The following is a 22,050-nucleotide window of genomic DNA, read 5'->3' as shown; positions in this document are numbered from 1 at the left end:
GGAAGCTTTCCTTCACCCTGTGGCCTCTTCTCAGCATGGTCAAGGAGCAGCTGTTTGAGACACAAACACAGCCAGAACAGCTGAGTACCTACCCCATGCAAGCGAACGTGGGAGAGTGAGGATAGCAAAGAAGAAGAAAACGTCTACAACCCTGGTGACGGGCACAGGGCCATCTCAATCCCACTTTCCAGAGCACAGAACACTAGGAAGTGCCGCAAGACCTCAGAGGAATGCCTTGTGATGTGCCCCACTTACAGAGCAGTGCAGCTCCTCGTGAAGGGGACACAGTGTCAGCAGGAGTGCACTGGTACAGGAATGCTCCAGTAACTCACAGCCACCATCCCCTTCAAGAACAGACTGCTGGTGACAACTCTCTACAGTGGAAACAAAACTAAAAATGCAGCAAAGTGTCATAGGAGCTGTATCATATTGTCAGCGTGCTCCCCCCAAATTATGAATTAAAAAATCCCTCCACCCTTCCTCAAATACTTGCTTCAGAATTTGAAGGAAGAAAATGCAAAAGATTAGGTTGCAAGGAAGTTGAGCTTTAAATCAGTCATCATTTCATACTGATTATTCTGACTCAAAGATACTCTCACCTCCTAGTTATACAAGTGAAACACTAACACCAGTTACACACTCACCAAAAAGAACAATTCCTTCACCATGCAGAAATATAAATTACCTGCTCATCACTCCTTCCTGACTAAAACACAGAGGGTTTGCAACATGGTGACAACCACAGCAATATGGTAGAAGCTCCATAAACCTAAGCTTTATCAGACCAATTTAAAGAGCTGAGAGATTTTAATGTCAAGCACAGCGCAGTCTCAAATTTGAAGCAACCTGCTTGCCTTCACAGGAGGCAGTCAGTGTCTCACACTGGCCAGAAGCAAATTAAAAATCTCTTCAGTCCACCAAATTTATTTAAAACAAGCACACTTAGTGTATAAACAGGGACAAAAGGAAAGCTATGGCAACATATAAATTTAACTTCTGTAGTATGATGAACAGAGCAAAACGTGCTGTTTATCGAATGGATAGGGATACAGCTATCCCATAATGAAATAGCATTTTTCTCAAAGCTGTTCCTACTGGAAGTTTAAACACACAGGTGTTTTCTATTCCATGTCAGTACCCAATAACAAACCTAATCAAAGTTCAGTAAAAGTAAATCTGTTATTGAACATGTTGAACAAAAAAAGCACATATCCATGGGCATACACATGATAGATGGGATTAAAACCTATCTTGCATTCCCAATATTAAGACATCTGACATTGTAAGGGTTAATGACAGCCTTATGGCTCATCAGCTTGTTTAATCACCACCTCTGTGAATGTTTACATGCTTTCTTTTTTTTCTTCTGTCAGTCTCCTGGTTATATTCCATGTGCCCTTTGATATATGCCAAGCAAAGCACGCACGAGATGAGAAAGTCCAACTTGATGTCAAAGTGCTGCTTACTGCACAGTGACTAGCAATTGCTACAAACTGTTCAAACTACCTGTATCTAATACAAGACAGAGCTCTTTAGTGCTTATAAAGTGAAACTTATTTCAGTGAACTAAACAGATGGGACAGTGGCTATGTAATAGATACAGAATCATTTATCCAACCAAAGGCAAATATAATAATAATGATAATCTTCAATTACTTTTTGTTATATTTACACTGTAATGCTACTAAAATATCCTAAACATATTGAGGAACCCATTTGTATATAGAGAAATAAAAAGGGCTCCCCATAACTAAGGTGTCAGTCTTCCAAAAATACATGTAAGCAGAAATTCCCCAATTTTAACACAAGTTCTTTTATTTATTATTTATACGTTTCGCAGTCTCTAAAAACTTGAGTGTAACAAGAACAGTGTTATCTAATTCTCATGACAGTGGAGTGAACGTTAACTAAAGAAAAAAGGGAGAGTTTTATAAGTTAAACAAAGTTCTAAATTTAGAAGATGATTCTGACATTTATCTCTTTCTGTAGCCTTTTCAATTATGGATTAACCATTTGCCACAAGCAAAGTGGTTGTGGAGGAGAAAGGAGAAAATTCATGAAAAACAAAACAAAACAAAACAAAACTCAAGTAGGGTAGAAGTTGTGGGTGATTAAGTAAGTGGCATATTTCGTTCCACGTTTTTATTTAGCAAATAAACATACAATGAAAAGGCATAAAATCAAGGTTCTGGTGACCTGTAGTCATTACTAATCTAAAAATGCTTTTGACTTAATTAATTAACCTCAAAACATTAGCTAAATTAAAATTTGTGTTGTCATATTCTGTCACTATAAATCGCCATCTTGTTAAAATGTTTGGAGGCACCGTTGTTAGTTAAAGAAATAATGAAATATTGAACCAATACAGTATCTAACAGACAATCAGCAGTCCCCACGTTCCAACTTGGAAATGGATGAACATCAGCAGTACACAGTATAATACTCCTATAATTATTGTTTGTATTTACTGTTTTACAATCTGCTTAGATGCAGAGTGTATTTATAAGCCAAAAACCTTACAGAGTGTAATTTCCATGTTTCTACAGTGACAGCAAATTTAATAGATCTCAATTTATCAACAAATTATTCACTGTACTATGATTTGCTCATATGTATGTATCAATATAATCTTTTATGTGTAAAGGACGCTGCTAAAATTATATGCAAGCAGCAGCAACAGAATACTGTACTAAACAGAGTCACAGACAACATTATGGAAAATTATCCCCCCTTTCCAGAAGGTATTAGAAGTTCACAGCATTTTCAGCAAAATCAGTGAGATACTTTCACTTAACACTAAGAAATGCTTATTTGGCATGGGGTAGCACTGAATAAGCAGATTTAGGCACAAGCAGCACTGGGCTCATTAAGGCTTCCTAAGAAATAGGATATATTAAGTTTAGAAGTAACACTGTCCTTAATGGAACCGTGCAAGTTGCATCACCTAGGCTGGTGAGTTCATCCCAGCAGTCTCTGGGATGCCACTATCTCTGGTGGCACAGTGGGGGAAAAAACCCCTCACCTTAGAAACAAGACAGGTAAGACTGGCTTTTACACTACACTGACATTACGGATCACAATGAAAAATTAAGCCAATGCCCTAGAAGGATGTGAATTTACTGAACATTGTGCAGTGTGTCAGCATGAATCATGACAGTATTAGTTCTGCACTGCTACAACAGAATATTTTTAACCACGCATAGGTTACCAATACATACCAGTGAACATATATTCTGCATTTACTTATTTGTCTGAAGTGTCACAGAAACAAAATGAGCACAGCACCCCTGGAATTTATTTTAAAAAAAGAACTTAAAAGAAATTTAGTTAACCACTCCTTAGTTTTCCAAGATCTGCAGTCAGGATCCAAAACTTGTGGCTTCAGAAAATGAGGCAGAGAAATCCCTTGCATAGCTTTAACTTTGGACCTGATTCCTAAGTTTCAGCACAGACTCAGGACTTCTGATCAATCTCAGGGGCAGTATGTCTGGCTGCAGGTTTCAGAATTTGTAAAGAAATGTGGAGGATGGGCAAGGTGGGCGCTTCTTTGATCTCATGATTTACTTAACTGTGGTCCTCTACAGACAGTACATACTTAGTTGCTCTAGAAATATTCCAAACAACATCCAAACCCAAAAGCTTTGGTTTTACGAGCAAATGCACAGGCCCGAGAGAAGGAAATCAAACGCTTCAGGAAGACAAGCATGTTCCAGATATGTACACAAAGATAATTAGGAAATAACCACACAGAAAGTTTCTAGACCCCATTAAACAAAGTAAAAAATTAAACACTTTAAGCCTGTACAGCAGTACAGATTTTTAAATAATGAATTTGGAAGCTTGATTTTTTTTATTAAAAAAACAAAACAACCACCAAACCAACCCAAAAAACAAGCAACAATCTTGTCATACAAGAAACCTTCTGTATCAAGCCATATTGCATGAATATTACAAACAAGCTAATACTGTACAAACTTCATTTATTGGCAAAACACATGCAACATGAAATATATCTCAGAATTTTCTTTAAAAGTCACTGTATTTCTTGTGATACTCTTTTCTCCTCAGCATTACTCCAAATCCATGTAAGCCCAAATTGCACATAAATTTACTAACAAAAAAACCCAAAAACCACACAAAAAAAATCAATTTAATACTATTACTTTCCATGCTTTTTATCTGTAGCATCTTTATGTCCCATCTACAAAGTTTAACAAGACTGTTGCCAGTATCCTACCCTTAAGTGCAAAATTCAAAATGACCAAGATTCAACTCTCTAAACAGCACACCTTTCAATTCTATTGTGGTTTTAAGGGTTCTTCTGAAAGCATGTCCACCTAATGTTCATCCTTCAAACTGGATATATAAATCAAGATAATTACATCTTAAAAAGGGATAAAGTGGAAACCATACCTCTTGGTTGCAAGTTTAATTTTATTTCGAAGCATACTTTGTCATACTTGGGGATTATCTCCACAGAACATACTTTACCTTTCAATCGAGGACTATGCACGTGCATTCTTTGCAGATGAAGATTTATTGGGATGAATTCTAATGTTTTTTCTCCTTTGCTACAGCTTGATTTGAAGGAAGAACCTGAAAAACAAAAGTTTAAAGAATCATTATCTTAATCACCCAGCAGATGTTTTGTTGTCTTCTTAATGTGAGGACAATACTTGTATATTAGGAGTCTTCTTTAATTTACTTTTAATGTGTAATTGTATATTAGGAGAAGAATGGTTCACTAACCGAGTCTCAGCATGTATCCATATTGGAAGCAACAAAACAGCTTTTAATTCACAGAACAATCTAATTTTTTATTCTAGGTGCTAGACATTTTTTCCTGCTGTCTGAAATCAGTCTGCAGTCTCCTGGAAACAATGTCACAGTTAATGTTCATTATGTTTATTCTGTGCTAAAAACACAGAGGTACAGAGCTATGCTGGTATTACATTATCACCAAGTAACATTTTTTTCTTCAAACAAAAGTATTACATTGACTAGGCTATGCATTGTTCCTAGAAAGTTCAAATAAAGAAACATAAACTAGCTTAAGAAATGCTATAAATTAGTTTTCTTTCTAAAAAGCCAGAATCACAAAAAGCACAATGCTCTGGGAAAAAAAATAAAAATCTGGTTGCATACTTCAAAAGCATGAGATTATGAGTAACTCTATGGTGGTATAAAGGAATATAATTAAAAACTGACAGTACGAAAATGTAATTTACCTGGAGATATTTGATATAGCATTTATATAAAATAAAAGGGTGTAGATTAGGAAAGAGAGGTGATCCTATCTTCTCACTCAGGCAGCCCAACATTTACTTAGACTGTTTTTTCCGCACCCTATCATTTTGCCAACTATTAACCATTTGGACTAAAATTCCTCTGATTCAGATAGGATTAAAAAAAACAAACCAAAAAACAACACCCCCCCCCCCCCCCCCCAAACCCTCAAACCCCAAAACTTTGGAAAGGTTGAACCTTTTCTTGAAGAAAAAAAAAAAAGGAAATATTTGAAATTATTCTTCTTGACTTGCTCAATCAAGATTTGCTAGAGGTTATCTGTTGAAACTGCCATAGTTTCCAACGTAACTTGCTTTGGGAGGCTTAATGCTTAATCACATTGCCAGAGGGCACCAATGATGCTCCAGACCAACCAAGCCTGCTTAGGCTGCTACCTAAGCTTAGTAACTTAAAATAATAATTTAACAAAGATTAAGAGCAAAGGTAGCAAGAAAAGCAACTGTCAGGAGTCAAAGATTCAGATTTGAACCTGGGGATGCAGACTGAAACCAGGAGTCATTGAGGATGAGGAACAGCAGTGGGAAACCTGCATCTGGGAAGCACAGAAATACAAAATTATGGGAACAGTGAAGGGAACTTGAACTATACCAGAAAAAAAATGGGAACGGTGCCAGTGAGGAGATTCTAAATCATTAGGAAAGAAAACAGAAAGCGGGCAGATAATTTATGAGAATTCAGCTAAGACCAAGATCAAAGCTTAAGGAATGATAACTGGACCTAAGATAAGGAAACACTGGCAGACTAAGAGGAAAATAAGATGACAGCAGATATAAAGGGACAGGCAAAAGAAGAGTAGCAGGGAGAAGAGAAGAGCCTGCTGTCCCTGGACTACACTTCTATCCTGAGCTGGAGTAGAACGCGTGCAGCATTGCTGAGTCTCGTTATTTCTCTTTTCAGGGAATACCTGTGAAGCAAGAATCCCTTCCCATCCAGTGCCAGAAACATATGGGATAATAACCACCCACTGCTATCAGTTATTCTGTTTACTCAGGTATAAAAGATCCATGCAGTGGAATTAATATCTCAATCTGCATTTGCCAGTATCATCCATACGATAAAACTAATTTTCAGTATAGTTTGCCTGTTTGTTTTTAAATAACTTGGTAAGTTGTATTTAAGGACCAAGAAAACTACATTCCCTCTATTAAAATAGTTGTTATTACTGTTGCAAGATTAAACTCTTCAAAGGTAGGAAATACCAGAACATAGATGCAACCTTCATCTGATATCCAGCTGAAGAGGAACTGTGAAACAGAATTCAATGACATAGCACATACTAGCTTCTTCCAGCTCATTGAATGTTTTGGGTCTTTGCTGCTCATTTTAGAAGCAGCGATTCAGTATTTTGTTTCCAACTTTTACCTCGGTATCTGGATTCAAATATATCGCCCAAGCTTTGCACAAATTCTTAATTTCCTCAAACCTGTCTGCTGCATGCATCACTACAGTTTCTAAGGGCTTTACAAATATTTACAGAATAATTTTAACTGGCTGAGTAAAAGGGTTATAATTTTATCCATTCTAATGGCAGAGAATAACTTAAGGTCAAAGCATTTAAGAAACAATGCATCATGAGATACTGAGGATCTCATTCTGCAGAGCACGCATTATAATGCAGCATCACATTCCATTTTGGAAGCACAGCTCCCACTGAGCTGAATTACATCCATAAGTACTGAGTACTTCTGCAAAACAGCTTGTGTCTATTGCCAGGCTTCCAAAAAAGAACAACACACGCTAACCACTTCTGAAGTCTGACTTGCCTAGTGTCACATACGAACTTTGTGACAGAGGCAGGGATAGTGTCCAATTCTCCAGCAATTGCCTTAACCTCGATTGTCTTTTCTTCTCCTTCTAGGGCTGGATGAATAATAGAATTGTCAGTTTGATGACTGAAATGGAAAAAAAAAAACCAAAAAAATGGGGAGAGGGATCATTTCAGGTCAAACTAAACCAATCAAGTTTCAAAGTTCTACTCCCTCCCAAATCACCAAATCTTTTAGATTAACCTGAAACTATCTGTTTTCATGTTACCTAACCCTCTTAGATTCCTGTTATTTTGTTTCCTTGAAACAAAAATACAGGGCATTCTCTAAAATTCTCCCTCATTTTTGAGGATAAAAGTGTTTGTCAAAACAACTCAAATCTGAAATAGTCTTAACTTCCTTAAACCTCCATTTTCAGTAAACATGCTGCTAAACCAAAATTGCTGTCTAACACTAATGCAGTCTCCTGATACTTTCACTGCAATCTCTCACTTTTAAAAAGAAATTAAGTGGTCTACTAACAATAGCCTTCTCCATTAAATTCCACAAATAGCTCAGTTGAGCGTGAAGTAGGCATCTCTCAGAAAACCCAACATGTGATCATATAGGAGGAATGTGGGAATATTTTGGACTCTCTACACTGAGTGAACAGTCTTCCCTAGCGCTGATGCAAAAGGAGATTGGAGATAGGTGCACCTAGATGACTTACAGTTGGTCCTTCAGAACTGTTTGTGACAAGATACATGTAAAAAGCCCCTTGTTAAAGGAAAGCAATTGTTCAGTGAGTAACAAAGCAAAAACGCTAAACATGTTAACATTAACCCTGCTTTTGATGTACTGAGGAGGGAGAAGAGTGTCAGTGAGTTAGTGCTTCCACATATCTCTGGCTACCAACATGGCAGTGAAACAAAGGCAGAGGCAAAAGCACTCCATGGCTTTCCCAGAGGAATGCGGCCAGTTGGCCTTGTCTTAAAATAAGGCTTCCCAAAATAACAACCCGACTCAGGAATATTGCATCTGAGGCCAGATAATAGAAGCTTGATCTAGTTTAGAAAACTAACCTTGTTGAGTTCTTAAATAGAAGCATGGCTGATTGCAAACTACCCCTACTAGGATGGGTGCCTGTTTCCAAGCAGATCTTGATCTCCAGCGCAAATTCACAGCTACATCAGAGCACTGCAATTTTCAAGCTGTTTCAGAATGGAGAGAACTACTTGAACTCAACCTCAGGCACTGTGATGACTAAGATAAAGAAAGAAGCCTATACAAGCCGACCTGTAAAGCAAAATCTTTTTTGGCTTGAATCTCTGACAATGAGAAAGTAAAGACTGTGTTGAAATATGTTGACCTGAGAAGTCTGAATTAAAGTTGTACTCACATCTCTAATCTTAGCATTTTCCACCTTATGAGTACTTAAATTTCCAGTCTACAATGTTCTCTCAGCATTATTTTTTGTGCAACTACAGTAGGAAGTCAAATATATGTCTGTCTTGCTTTTCTTATCAAACTCTATAATCTTGGTTTTTAAAGTTATAATGTGTACTGTTTATGGAGAAGAACCATCCCAAATGGGAATGGAAGAAGAATTGGGACATCTTAAAACATGCAGTGAATTTTATCCACATCCACCTTATTCCTTCAAAAAAAAAAAAAGCAGTAGGGACAAACTTGTGAAAACTGTATGCAGGGAGATTAATCTCTTTTTCACAGAGAATTGCCATTACTTACTGCAAATGATCTAGGCAGAAAAAAAATCTGGTAAAGGCAAGTAATGGACAGCAGAAGCATATAAGAATCTGTTCTAGATTTTGTTTAACTTTTGGGCAGCCAAATCCTACATTGCCTCTAGGATCAAAATGCGGATTTGAGGTTTTAGCCTAGCTCTACATAAGTATACAAAATACATCCCCCTGCCCCGCCCCCCCATTTATAATTTAAAAATGTTAGACCTCAACAGAACAACTTTAAAGGGACACTCACCACTCAGGATTTATCATCTAATTTAATTTGTAATTTAGTAAGAATAAAAATACTGTGGTGCAGGGTTAAAAGTAAATATTGTCTTCATTAGAAGTACTGGGCTATTATTTGGCTTTAGAATGTGCACGTATTCCCCTGATCACAATAAAATAAGTTTTTGAATGTTAAAGTAACTTTTCACACAAGGTGCAAAATCAGGTTTTCCAAGTATAAACGAGTATTTTACTGGCACTGTATTAGTAAGGGGGGAAAAAAGGGTTGTTGAAGAAATGAGATTTAGGTATGCACCTGAGTGTTGGCCTCCAAATTAACATCTCCTCCTTATTTCTTATCTTCACTACAATTATTAGGTTGCTTTGGTTTTCTGCTTTGTTTTGTTTTCAGAGAAATGTTCCTACTCTTTTTTTACATGTGCTGGTTCTGTTGTCCTCAATAATCCCAGGTTCCCTGGTCCACCGCAGTTCTCTCAAACCACAGTTAAGACCGATCATTTAACATCACCAACTCTTTTCAAATTCCCTTAGCACAATATAGGCCTTGCAGGATTTTTGCATAATAGATTACACTGTCTATTTGTTTTTTTGTTTTTTTTTAAGCTCAAAAGGTCATTTCAATATTTTCCTGCAAGTGACAATTATTATGTCGATTCCTTCATAATCTGTATTTATTACCTTGCATATGATACTTCATGGAGTGCTTTCAAAATGCAATTAGCAAAGCATTAAAAAAAAATAATAAAAAAAAATATATATATATATATATATAGTATTTAAAACACAGAAACATAGGAAGTGTCATACTGGATCAGGAAGTAGTCTGCCAAAATCAGAACTGGAATATTCTGTCGATGGTGAACAATCATAAACACAAGAAATTACACTTTTGCAACCAAAATACAAATTTTTATACAACATTTAGTGTAACAGATGAGCTTTTTTCCCCTATACACATTTAAGCAGGTGATCAACTGCTCCCAAAATGCTTAGTTGCAGTTAGAGACTGGTTTTTGTTCATACACTAAAACAGGATTTATCTTTTCCTGTGACCAAGAAAGCTATCCCAGGGCAATCTGGAATGAGAAAGACCATGCTCAGTCCTGTATTAGAAGATGATGGATAAACAATAGAAGTACAGTTTTAATGCCTATTTTGGAAGGGAATGGTTTGTGCCTCACCTACTAAATGCAGCAGATTCATTATAATAAAAGTAAATGCGCCCAGTTCTCTATAAGAAGAAATTATTCTGCTACGCATTTTAGTTGTATATTGAACTAAAACCTGATTGCTCCATTATTCGGTACACAAAAAAATTGTTTTGTTTGGTCTACATAGACAGCTAGAAATAATTAAGAAAATACTGCGAATTCTCCCTAAATATGTATCAGATATTTCAAAAGATGTTATCATCATTTATGCCTCTATTTTTTACAAATATTCATAACCATAATGTATCCCTTTTTCAGAAATATTCTAGGTTGCAAACTTATGTATATGGAACACAGTGCACAGTGTTTACCTCTGACACGTGCTGCTACGCCTACACACGCACACACACACAACTGTGGGAGTAAGGCCGCAATGGGAACATGTCATGGTAAGAATATAGAGTGAAACAGCGTATGTAAGCAATAATGGCAGCACGGTCATCGAAAACACGTATTTGAGACGGTGATTGTGAGGACTTGTGTTGGAAATCTGACACCAGCAAGAAAGCAGCAACAACAACAAGACCTTTGTAGTAATTCAGAACAAACGTGCCCATTTCCTTCAAGAAGATCTCAAGAACTGGGTGGGGGTTGCACCAGCAGGAAGAGGCAGAGAGGCATGCTATAAACAGACAGAAATCTTTGTTCGCTCAAAATACAGTGTTATTCAGGAAATAATTCTGGTAGCCTCACAAAACAGAAAAGAATTATCGTAAGTTCCTTGAATGATTTGTGAACAATCAAAAGAAAAGAAATTCAAAAGAAGAAATAATTTGTTCTACAGTCTTTTCTTGCTCTTTTTATGAGCAAGAATTAGTACAAGAGGAAAAGACCAGCTGCCTTTCCTGCACAGTTGTCACTGATGCTGTCTTATTCCACTGGCATGCAGACACTACGATAGGTTATAGTCCCTGACCACAGGACGCTGGCAGATCACAACTGAACGAGCACCCAGTGCACATCAGAACATAATACCACTGTCGCCACATGAAAAAAAGCAGCAAGGCAGCACATGCTGCTATTTCTGGACTGACGACAGACTGCCAATCCCATATTAATTCTGTGCTTTTCTGGCACAACGTGGGCAACGACAACTACTACACTAAGGATATGCAAGGCATAGCTAGATGTTACTGTTATCCTGTAGACTTTTAAATGTAACTTAAGTTAGGTTTCAAGAAAATCTGACAAAACTACCTTTAAGGCTGGTTTCAATTGGCAGATAGTATTCAATACTTAGCAGAGCAGTATATTCAATGGAACATGCAATTAAAATACACACACCCACTTTTCCAATTTTTTTTTGGCTGCTATGTAACCATGTACCATGTTACCTGGGAAAAACCAATGGAACGCATGAAAAAAGTTTAGAAGCTGAAACAGGGCACCTCTGAGTATTTCAGAAATATGATTACAAATATTTCATTTTTATGTGTTTTACATCTGCTGAATATGCCAGTATTTAATAAAAATCAATCTATTTAATTCTTAACTGCTCCAGAAGAGGAGAGGCTACTTTCCTACCTGTATGCTTCCCAAGCTCTGCAAGAGTATCCTGGTACATGCTCAACATCTGATCACAGTGAGCAATAACACTTTTGCGCATATTGTCCCAGTGAGGAGCAAGTTCTCCCAAGTCTTTAAGTTCCTGATTCCTATATTGAAAGGCAAAAAGAGAAGGCACTAATTAACTCATTAATCCATTAAAATTCATCCAAATTAATTCAATTAATCCAAAACCAGTTTGTTAGAAAACATCAAAAGCATTTCCTAACTGGAATAAAATCTATTTTATTGACACTTGTAAAATCTGCTGATTTCGCTCTGTTGTTCAGCCACACAATAAAGAATGTCAAATCGGTGAATAATACAGTAATTTGTGTTCTAAACTCATCTGGTACAAATGCAATGGCCTGCAAATTGAAATATTATTTCTCCCCTGGAAGCAAGAAGGCTTCCAGGCTCCAGAGAGCTGTGTTCAGAGCAAGTAACTTTTTCTGAAGAAGTATTAAACACTATTGTAAAAGAATACAAAGTTTGCTCCTTTTTCAACACTCACAGTGTAGCTGTTTTGATACACGCTACTCTTTGGATACTTTCACACACATCAAATACTGTTCTAGTAGCATTTCTACAAATGTCAGTTTAACCAACACACAAGCCCTCACCACATTTCTTTGGTGTTCAAAACAAAACAAAACGCAAACCAAAAAAACCACCAGTCCCCTAAAACATAATCTTCAGCCTTACAGCTGTGTTCATGAGGTCAAAACAGCAGTGTTATGGTAACCAAACATGTCACTGCAAATCCAAAAGGAAATCCTTTAGCAAATTATCAGTTTTCCTGTACACTCTTGAGAGCTGACCTGAGTGAAATAGAGATCACTTTAATTTCCTACACAAACAGTTACAGTACACTGGGCTTTCTGTTTGTTTTCCCCACTTGCAAAGTAAGTTTGTCCTATACCTATCCCAGAGCCACGTTGGGGGACCTGCTTTTAACGAAACTGAAAATGAAAGATCTCAAGTCTTCAAACGCTTGGAATTGTTTAGGAGAAAACTAGTGCAACGCAACCGACTAGCTTTCCTCATTTTCCTCAAAGTATCAAGCAGACTGTTTCACTGCAATTCAACTTCCAGGCGACAACTCTTGCATATAGGAAAATTACTGAAAATAGGAAAAACAGGGCAAAAGGGGGCAGAAAGGGGGAGAAAAAGACCAATGAGGCTGCAGCACAGGAACATAGAGCTACACTTACTGCAACAGTTCTGATCACTAGCCAAAAAGTCTTAGAATTATTTCTTAAACAATGATACACTGATATTTTCCCCATCATTATTAGCTTTGCATTAAAGTGAACGGTATTAGAATAAGCTATATAGGCATAATTCTGCTCCTGATTAATACAACAACCAAAATCAAACAGATTGCACTGGAAGCAGAAATAAGGCGTTTTGTTTATACATGTCCTTGAAAGTATCAAAATGGAAAGGAAGATTACAATACATGAACTCGTTGGGAGTTTAGTAGACATATGATTATTTTTTTCCATTTCATTCAACCTGAAGAACAGAAATAGATGAAACTGTTCAACTTTCCTCCATCGATACAAACTGGCAATGCTGTAGCATAAGAATCATCAGCAGTAAGAGGACAAACCCACCATTTTCAATCACCATTTTCCTTACAAGTTTTTAGCAGCTTAAAATGAGTCATCCCATTAAATTAAAATCTCAGGGCTTCCTCCTAAGAAAAGCTCGTAAGATTTGGCAGGGTATAAAATTTTATTTATTTGCAGTGAAGATACTTTGGCCCTTAATATTTATGTTGTCTTATTTAGGAACAAAACTTTACTGCTCCTCCTATACAGCAAGGGAAAGCTCAAATCCCACCATATTAACTTTAACATGTTTTAAAGGAATGTCAAATTCTGCTCTCATCGTTGTCGACAAGGCTTTTGTTTCATCTCAGAAACACATAAGCATCACTGATGTCAAAATAGAGCCACTAGTATGTCATAATAAGACGCATCTTATCTGCAATGTTTTAATAATGTAAGTGTGCAATTTTATAGTAATCAAGAGCCTATATAGCATGGAAACTTTAAATACTACCTTTTCTAAATTTATTTTTATTTAAAAATACAGTAAAATCAAAATGAGATAACAGGATTTTATGGCATAGACAGTATTCCTCCAAAAATAGCCTCCTTGCACATTTTGTATCTTTTTTTTCAAATGCAAAAAAATAAGACATAGGATTTAGATATTATTTGTGTCTTATGATTTCTTACTATTTGTCACTGCTGTTGTTGACTCAGTACAACTCCGAGTTATGGCTGGAAAAAGAATTATCTTTTCTACATCTAAGCTCCATCAACAATATTCCATAGTACCAACATATATTATCATTATTGTGAAGGGCCCCTCCCCAGAGTAAACAAACAGATTGAGAAACATAATATTTTTCAAATTTGGAAGTTTATAGTTCATACTAATACCCACAACAATATTCTTTAAAAAATAAATCTTTAATTTGTTTTAATAATACTATAATACTTATACCAGAACTTATTTCATTGAATAATGTTAACAATACACTTCAACCAGTAATTGTGTCAAACAACAATTGGGCTATAAAAGAAAATTATTATTTATAATATATATTAGTTCTACAGAGGGCAAACTGGTTACTGATTGACCTTCTCAATGCAGCCCTGGAATTCTGAATAGCTTGTCAACAGAGCAGCAAGCTCAGAGCAAACTCAATATTATTATAATAGAGCTATTTATCATCTTCTTCCCAGACTCCAAATCCCCTTTCAATGTCTTTTCCAGGTAACTGCACTCATCGCCATGACAGATACTGTGCTCAGGATCAGCTTCAACTCTCCTTACAGAATCAAATCCAAGCTTTGACTACATCTTGCCATTCACCTCCTCAAACTGTCTCCTGATAGTCGTTTCTGTCAATGCACAATGGAAACTCTCACCCAGGAGTGTCTCAACTTTCATTGTCTCCTGCCTTAAGTACTTCAATATCTTCCTTGGTGGCCTCGATATAATCTTGCCCCACTTGTATCTAACCAGAATGTAGATGTAAACAGTCTGCCCCATCCCTCCTCCTCCACTTAAATGTTAAGCTCATTAGCTTATTTTTAAGCCTTTCTCAGGTACTTCCTGTTTTTCACATCCATTCTTTCCTTTAGTAGACTAATTGCGCCAGCTTTCACTGAGCACTTCCCATTATGGTTGGAAGCAGTTCCCCACTAGAAAAATCTAAAATTTACCGGTTACCCTTTCTTCAAAACCCTTTTCTGCCATTATAGCAGAAAAATTCAATATTGGATCCTGATCTTCTGAAAACACTGTATACCACGCTGATTGTTAGTATAAAGATCATTGGTGCTAACACAACACAATTTTAAAGAGATGGAAAATCCCAATAAGAAGTTATGAGACTCCTCAGGATGCCACAGCACCATTAGAAATGTCATGAACCTTCATTTCAGGCTCCTACTTAAAACCCAACAACTTTTTCTCAGAATGACTTACTGATTTACACAGCTACAATTCATGGGCACTTTGCCCTATAGGGGCTTGAGATTTACCCAGCCTTCCCCCGCTGATGGAAAGTACGGTCATTGTGCAAGCTGTTACGCTGATACGCAGGGTGGTTTAGGAGGATCTGTGCTTAGACTGAATTTCTTTATGAACAACTCCATCAGGGCAACCAGAGATCTGTAAACACTACATGACTGGCTAAATTTCTGACATTACTAGCAGTTAAATACTGTTGCCATTAGACTCGAAGTAAAACTACATGCAATTTTTTTGTTCCAAGAAAATGTTCACTGAGGCCCATTATCAAATGATGGTTGAGCACCCAAGGCTCAGATTAATATTCTGCCTTTTCATTTACCAATTCATGCTGCTTTTTTTTTTTTTTAAGAACAGCTTAGGTGCATGATTATAGTAAACTACTAGAAGTACCTGCAAGAGGCACAAAGAATTTCCTGTGTTGTTCACGTTAATAATTTCTACTGAAAGAGTTCCTGCTTTGTGCCATGCACTCTAATGACCATAGTAACAGAAAAAGACTCATCATGTTGGATATGAGGATATAGGAACAGTTTAGAAGTGTAAAGGAAACATATCGAATGCTGAAAATACAAAATACTGAATTCTGTAAGGAGTACTTTGAACGAGTGTTATGCATCATGTTCAAAAATTATTTGAATAAAGCCCTAATACTGAAGTCAGGTTACCAATGAACTTGTTTTTGCAAAAATACCACTAGCTGCAACAGTCCAGACACCATTGTGGAAAGCACAGTGAAAACTGGCGGTCAGTGACAATAAAATCAAAATAAAACAAAAACCAGCAGCAAGATATTAAGATGAGCAAGATGAGTCTGAAGGGGACATTCCCTCAAAGAACCTTTTTGGATCTGATTATTCTGTCTCAGAAAAGGGAACAGCAGGAATGCCATTTACATCATTACAGACACAGCACAAATCTTCACAAATTGAAAGATGAAGTTGAAAAGATCAGTGTAATTATATGAAGAAGAGATAATTAAGAGGACATATGATAGAAGGACATAAACCACAAATGCTGTATGAAGACAAAGTAGTAATTTTTGATTCATTCAGCTTCAATAATCCAGTGATGCAATTCCCAGTGAAGCAAACATGACAAATTCAAAACCGAAAAAAGGAAGAGATTTTTGCCGCCACCAAGAAAAATTAGCTTCTGAAATCCACTTTCACAAAACATCAGAAGCAAAGAGCTTAGTGGGATTCAAAACAAGATGAGACACTTCTGCAGATTATATTTGCAAAAGTTTTATAATATTATAAAGGCGACAAAGTTCTGAATATTTATCAAACAGAAGCTTTGGAGTAAATATACACCATAAGCTTTGGGGCATGACTCTATCACTCATAAGTAAAGGAAGATTAGAAGTTTCCTTCTAAGGAAAGGAGCACAGGAATTATTTTTCCTAACAAATTTTACTGTAAAATGTACATGTTTATGGATAACCATTTCATCCTTTTTTGTAGAATAGAAACAAATAAAATTACCTCATTTTTCTTTACAAGTTATGGTCCTGTGATATACAGGCAATAACCCATCAAAACAGCAAAACATACTCTCCAGAAATAAAAGAATCATAGCCTTTTTACTATGTTGATTCTAAAACAGACAGATAATTACTACAGAGGATTTAATCCCTTCTGGGGAAATTCAAAAATGAATAAAAGGATATTTTTCTTTCTTTCCTAATAGTTTTCATTTAGAACCTCTTGAAAACAGGTGCCGTTTTTCTCTTCTCACAGAATTTCCCAGAATTAGGTTCTGCTAAGGCTGACCTGACAGGTAACTAAAAACTAAAATGTAGGTTGTGCCTACCTTTTGCCTGCCTGTGCTCATTTTGGCTGGGATAGAGTTAATTTTCTTCATACTAGCTGGTATGGGGCTGTGTTTTGGATCTGTGCTGAAAACAGTGATGATAACACAGGGATGTTTTAGTTATTGCTGAGCAGTGCTCACCCAGAGCCAAGGGCTTTTCTGCTCCTCACCCCACCCCACCAGGCAGTGGCTGGGGGGGCACAAGAAGTTGGGAGGGGACACAGCCGGGACAGCTGACCCCAACTGGGCAAAGGGATGTTCCAGACTGTATGATGTCATGCTCAGCAGATAAAGCTGGGGGGGGGAAAGAAGGAAGGAGGGGATGTTTGGAGTGATGGAGTTTGTCTTCCCAAGTAAGCGCTAGGTGTGATGGATCCCTGCTTTCCTGGAGATGGCTGAACACCTGCCTGCCCCTGGGAAGTGGGGAATGAATTCCTTGTTTTGCTTTGCTTGTGTGTGCAGCTTTTGCTTTACCTATTAAACTGTCTTTATTTCAGACCACGACTTTTCTCACTTTTACTTTTCCCATTTTCTCCCCCATCCCACTTGGGGAGGAGTGAGGGAGCGGCTGTGTGGGGCTTCATTGATGGCTGGGGTTAAACCACGACAATGCCTTAAACATTTGTTTAAAAAAAACCAACCAAACAAAACCAAACAAACCACCCCCAAAAACCAAGCCACCAAATACATTAAAAATATTTTAAAACCTGTTTCTCCTATGTATATGTGGAGAACAGACTGGGATTTGCAAAGGCTTGAGAATATTTTATACTGTTCCTGAGAGCTGGAGGTTTTTTAAGTTCCTTTTGCATTTCTATCCACCACCATCCCCTTTTACTATCCCAAATTGTAGACAATATATAAGCTAAATTAAACCCATATCTTCCTTCCTGCCTTAAGACTCTTCCTCTTCCTTGGGTATTTTATTACCTGGGTTTATCTCTGAAAGACTCAAGATCTTCAAACAGCATGATCATTTGAGATTAATTCTACGATTCGCATTTAACAGCACAGGAGAATTCTCCTGCATCACATGATTGCAAAGAAACTCAAATTCAGTAATACTTAGAATGGCATCTGTGGAATTTACATTTTAATCCTAAATTATATTTTAGTAACTAGTAATGGTTTATAGAATTGTTTTACATGGTTTTTTGTTTGTTTGGTTTTTAAATTTTACTGTTTCATCAGGAAACACTGGCACCAGCTTAAGACAATGTTGCTTCAGCTCTATGATATAAGCAAAAACATTTTATTCTCATAGTTTATAACTTCATTTCTTTCTTTCACCTTGGAATCATATACGTGGCAAGATTAATCACATTATTAACTGCATGATTACTCAAGCATTTAAACAGTTTTGTGGGTTTCTGTTTTCTTTCTTCCCCAATTTATTAATCAGAGTACCTCATTCAAAATAAACAGTGAGAAGCTTTATGACACGAGCAACATAATAAAACTGTACAAAGCTTTTTTGATCACCTTAATGCCTTTACGCCTCTAATTTATACTCTCTGCAGCCCCACTGACATGAACCAACAAAATACACCCAACTTAGTGCTATTAGAACCACAGATAAGTACTGGTAAGTGCAAAATCTCTAGTTAATAACGTTAAAATTCTAATGCTTTTTGTGATGACAGAATTTGAGTGTGTTAAAATAATTATAAGCTTGGGAGAAAGATTATTTTTTGCTTTGGTTTTGTATTGTCCCTCACTATAATGTGGGGGGCTCTAATAAGACCTACAAGTTATATCATTTGCTCAATGTGGACTGTAAGACTGGGGCATGCCATGCACAAATATAACATCCGGAAATTTTAGCAGCCAGTCTCTGAGAAGCATTGCTGACTGGTACAGAATGATTTTCTGGAGTCTTAAAACATGGGTGGATTTTGCAGAAAACAACAAAAACCCCTCTTTGACAGGACAGTCAGAATGTAAGTTAACATTTTACAGCTTTCAGCACTGCTGAATAATAGGTAATGTTATGTAGAGGTAACTATCAGAAAACAAAGCAGCTAATGTTACTCCATTCCAATGCACTACAACTTTAAACACCCAATAACAAAGTGAAGTCCAGCAAATTTTACTTCATTAAGTCTGATATGAAAACTCCCGTTAGACTTTCAGCGAGGCCATCTTTTCCAAAATTAGCTATGAACAGTGAAATCAAGAGGACAGAGAATTATGTAGTGTTCATACATTAACAACATATTTTATCCTTTAGTTTATAAATTAATGGTTAATACACTGATCGTGTTTGAGGAGGGCAATTGTCTAAACACTACTCACAAAAATCTAGTTATACTTCCATTCATATACTTTTATTTCTCTATACGGTAACTGATGGAGAATAAGAAGATAAAGGTTTTACATCTTGTCTGATGCACAATGGGGTAAATTTTGCATATGCCTGTATTTGAGATACATTTTACTGACACATTTGGGGATTTTTTAAGTGTTGAAAAAATTACTACTTTGAACATTTATGCTAGGTAGTTACTTGAAGTAAGGTTTTAAAAGTCCTTAAGTGGATAGCATATTAACAGTGCCCATCTAAATGTGGTTGGTTCAGCTAGCTTCAAAAGTCATGGTAAGTTTACTCAGAATAACTTTTTAAATGTTATTACCTCTTACCAATACGATGTTTCTGCAGTGCTCAAAAATAAGTCATGTTAAAAATAACATGCAAAGGTCCAGAAAAATCAATGCCTACTCCCAACACATGGCATTTCTGCCCGAGTCTCCATTTCTCTCTAGAAATTGTGTATTAAAAGGTAGTAGAAAAACATACATCTTTCAGACAGTCTGAACTTTGTCCTCATTCTGTAATGTTATGAGAAAGAAATTAGAAAACAGACAAACAGCATAGATTTTTCACAAGAAAAGGCTACTGGAGTTGGGACAGGTCAGCCATTCCTGATGCAGGAGGAAAGCTCGAGCGTGCTTTGTAGTCTGGAGAGAGGGTTCAAGGAAAATTCAGCATCTATCCTTGAAATTTGTTTATGGGTTGTGACCACAAATGCTATGCGCCAAATTCAGCCTAAGTAGGTGGAATTTTCTTTCAGCCAACGCCAGATTTGGTTCCAAGGGACGCAAAAGAGCTTTACTGGCAAATCTGAAAGACAGGTGTACCACAGCTTCTACTAGAGTCTCCTAATTCTCTTGCTGTGCTGATCTAGTGCACCACAAGTTACAAGTTATTTACAACTGCAAGCTTAGATTATATGGGTCAACAAACTTTCGGAACCATTATTGTAAACTACTAAGTCTTTTTTGTAATCATTAGGTTCGAAAAACTACTTGGCTAATCTTACATGATAGAAGCAAAATATCTGCACAAGATTTGTGTAAAGCAATATTGAAAACAGGGGAAAGGACTTATTGGAAAACCTCAAGAAGGGAACAAAAATAATTTCTTAATAAAAACCAGCAAAGCAGACTGTATGACCCTTATTAGAACAATAAAAATGACCACATAGCTCCTATTAAAATTCTTCCAGGGAGGCTTGAAGGATAAAATCTTTAATGCATGCATATCTTTAAAAACATTATTTCACGCTGAAAAACAAAGTTAAACATCCTTAGAGGTTACATATTTCAGAGTACCATGTCAATAAATGAAAAAGTTTGTTTAACAATGAACACTGTAGTTTTAACAAGAGAGAAATAATCTTGAAGAGCTATGAGAAAAGGGAAATTAAATTATAATTTAAAATACAATACTGAATGGGATTAACACTTCACTTGGATATTTTGTATAGGTAATTGCTTCAGACCCGACTGTACTGAAGCCACAATAGGAATAAAATGAAACAGGCTGAGGATGGTAAGAAGTGGCCTCCAAGACAAAAATGTTTATTCTTTTATACTAACTGGGGAAAAAAGATGCAGAGAAGAATACTTCAGAAGAGAATAGCCTAAAGATGGTACAGTGTAAACTTCGTACGAGTTCAAAAACTAACGTAACAATATCCTCCTAACATCGTTTTGCTAGTTTACAAATGTAAAGACTCCCCAAGAGCACACATCTTTGCAATTATTTCAAAAAGCAAAGCCCATACAAAGCTGAAGCTCCAACCCACACGCTTATATGATGATGACAGGTGACACAGATGCCCCATTCCCACCATCTGCTAGTATTCTACCACAAGTTGTTCCTCCTCTTGGTTGGTCTTACCGCCCTCCCTCAGATTGATACAATCACTTTGTTTCTTTCTCTCACACCCACACTTTCTACTAGGCTTGAACAGCTAACCACGTTGGCAGTCAGGAAAATCAGAACCACTTTCCTCCATCTTTGAGCAACTTTTACTTCTGTTTCTTCCATAAAGCTTTTCTTTATTTTGCTAAGTATCGAATAATTGTTAAAAAAACCAATCCATGGTGATTCTTTACTATGACTTTATCCAAGGAGGTGAATGCTATAATAAGAAATAACAGCAAGTGCTATTACTTGCATTATGCCTTTGCAGAAAATAACGCAGTAGTAGTAAAAGTGGTTAAAGTAATCCTCTAACATTTAAAAGGCATTTGCCCATGGGGCAAATGAAAATCTGGGAAGTGGATGAACTGTGCAAGTCAGCATAATCTATTTTTATTGCTTACTAAAAAAACCTTACACATTAGTATTCTCAAACAGGATCAGGCCATAAATGCCTAAACACAGTATTAAATGAATAAAATAAAGTATTATAACAATTCATATGATTTTTATAACCCATCATCACCATGCATAAGTACGTATCAGTCCATTGACTTTATTAAAAGCAAGATTCTGGTCTCCCACATGCTGTTCTATTGGCATAAAAAAATCATACAGAAGCAGTACATGGGGTGAATGAAAAAAAGAAAAGAAGCTCCTATTGTAGGACA

The 22,050-nt window shown here is 36.6% G+C and overlaps 1 protein-coding gene across 1 annotated transcript in view; it reads right to left on the bottom strand.

The window, feature by feature from the left end:
• Positions 1-22,050, bottom strand: part of INPP4B (inositol polyphosphate-4-phosphatase type II B) — a 381,542-nt gene that overhangs the window by 132,589 nt on the left and 226,903 nt on the right. The window contains exons 16-17 of the mRNA XM_075035790.1: positions 11,782-11,912; positions 4,492-4,596 (exon numbers count right to left, since the gene is read on the bottom strand). Coding sequence (XP_074891891.1) covers positions 4,492-4,596; positions 11,782-11,912 — 236 coding nt within the window. The remainder of the gene's footprint in view (positions 1-4,491; positions 4,597-11,781; positions 11,913-22,050) is intronic.

Source organism: Buteo buteo, chromosome 1 (genome assembly GCF_964188355.1).
Source record: "Buteo buteo chromosome 1, bButBut1.hap1.1, whole genome shotgun sequence".
Lineage (NCBI taxonomy): Eukaryota > Metazoa > Chordata > Aves > Accipitriformes > Accipitridae > Buteo > Buteo buteo.
The sequence above is the reverse complement of the archived record's forward strand: the minus strand, read 5'-3'. Positions and strand labels throughout refer to the sequence as shown.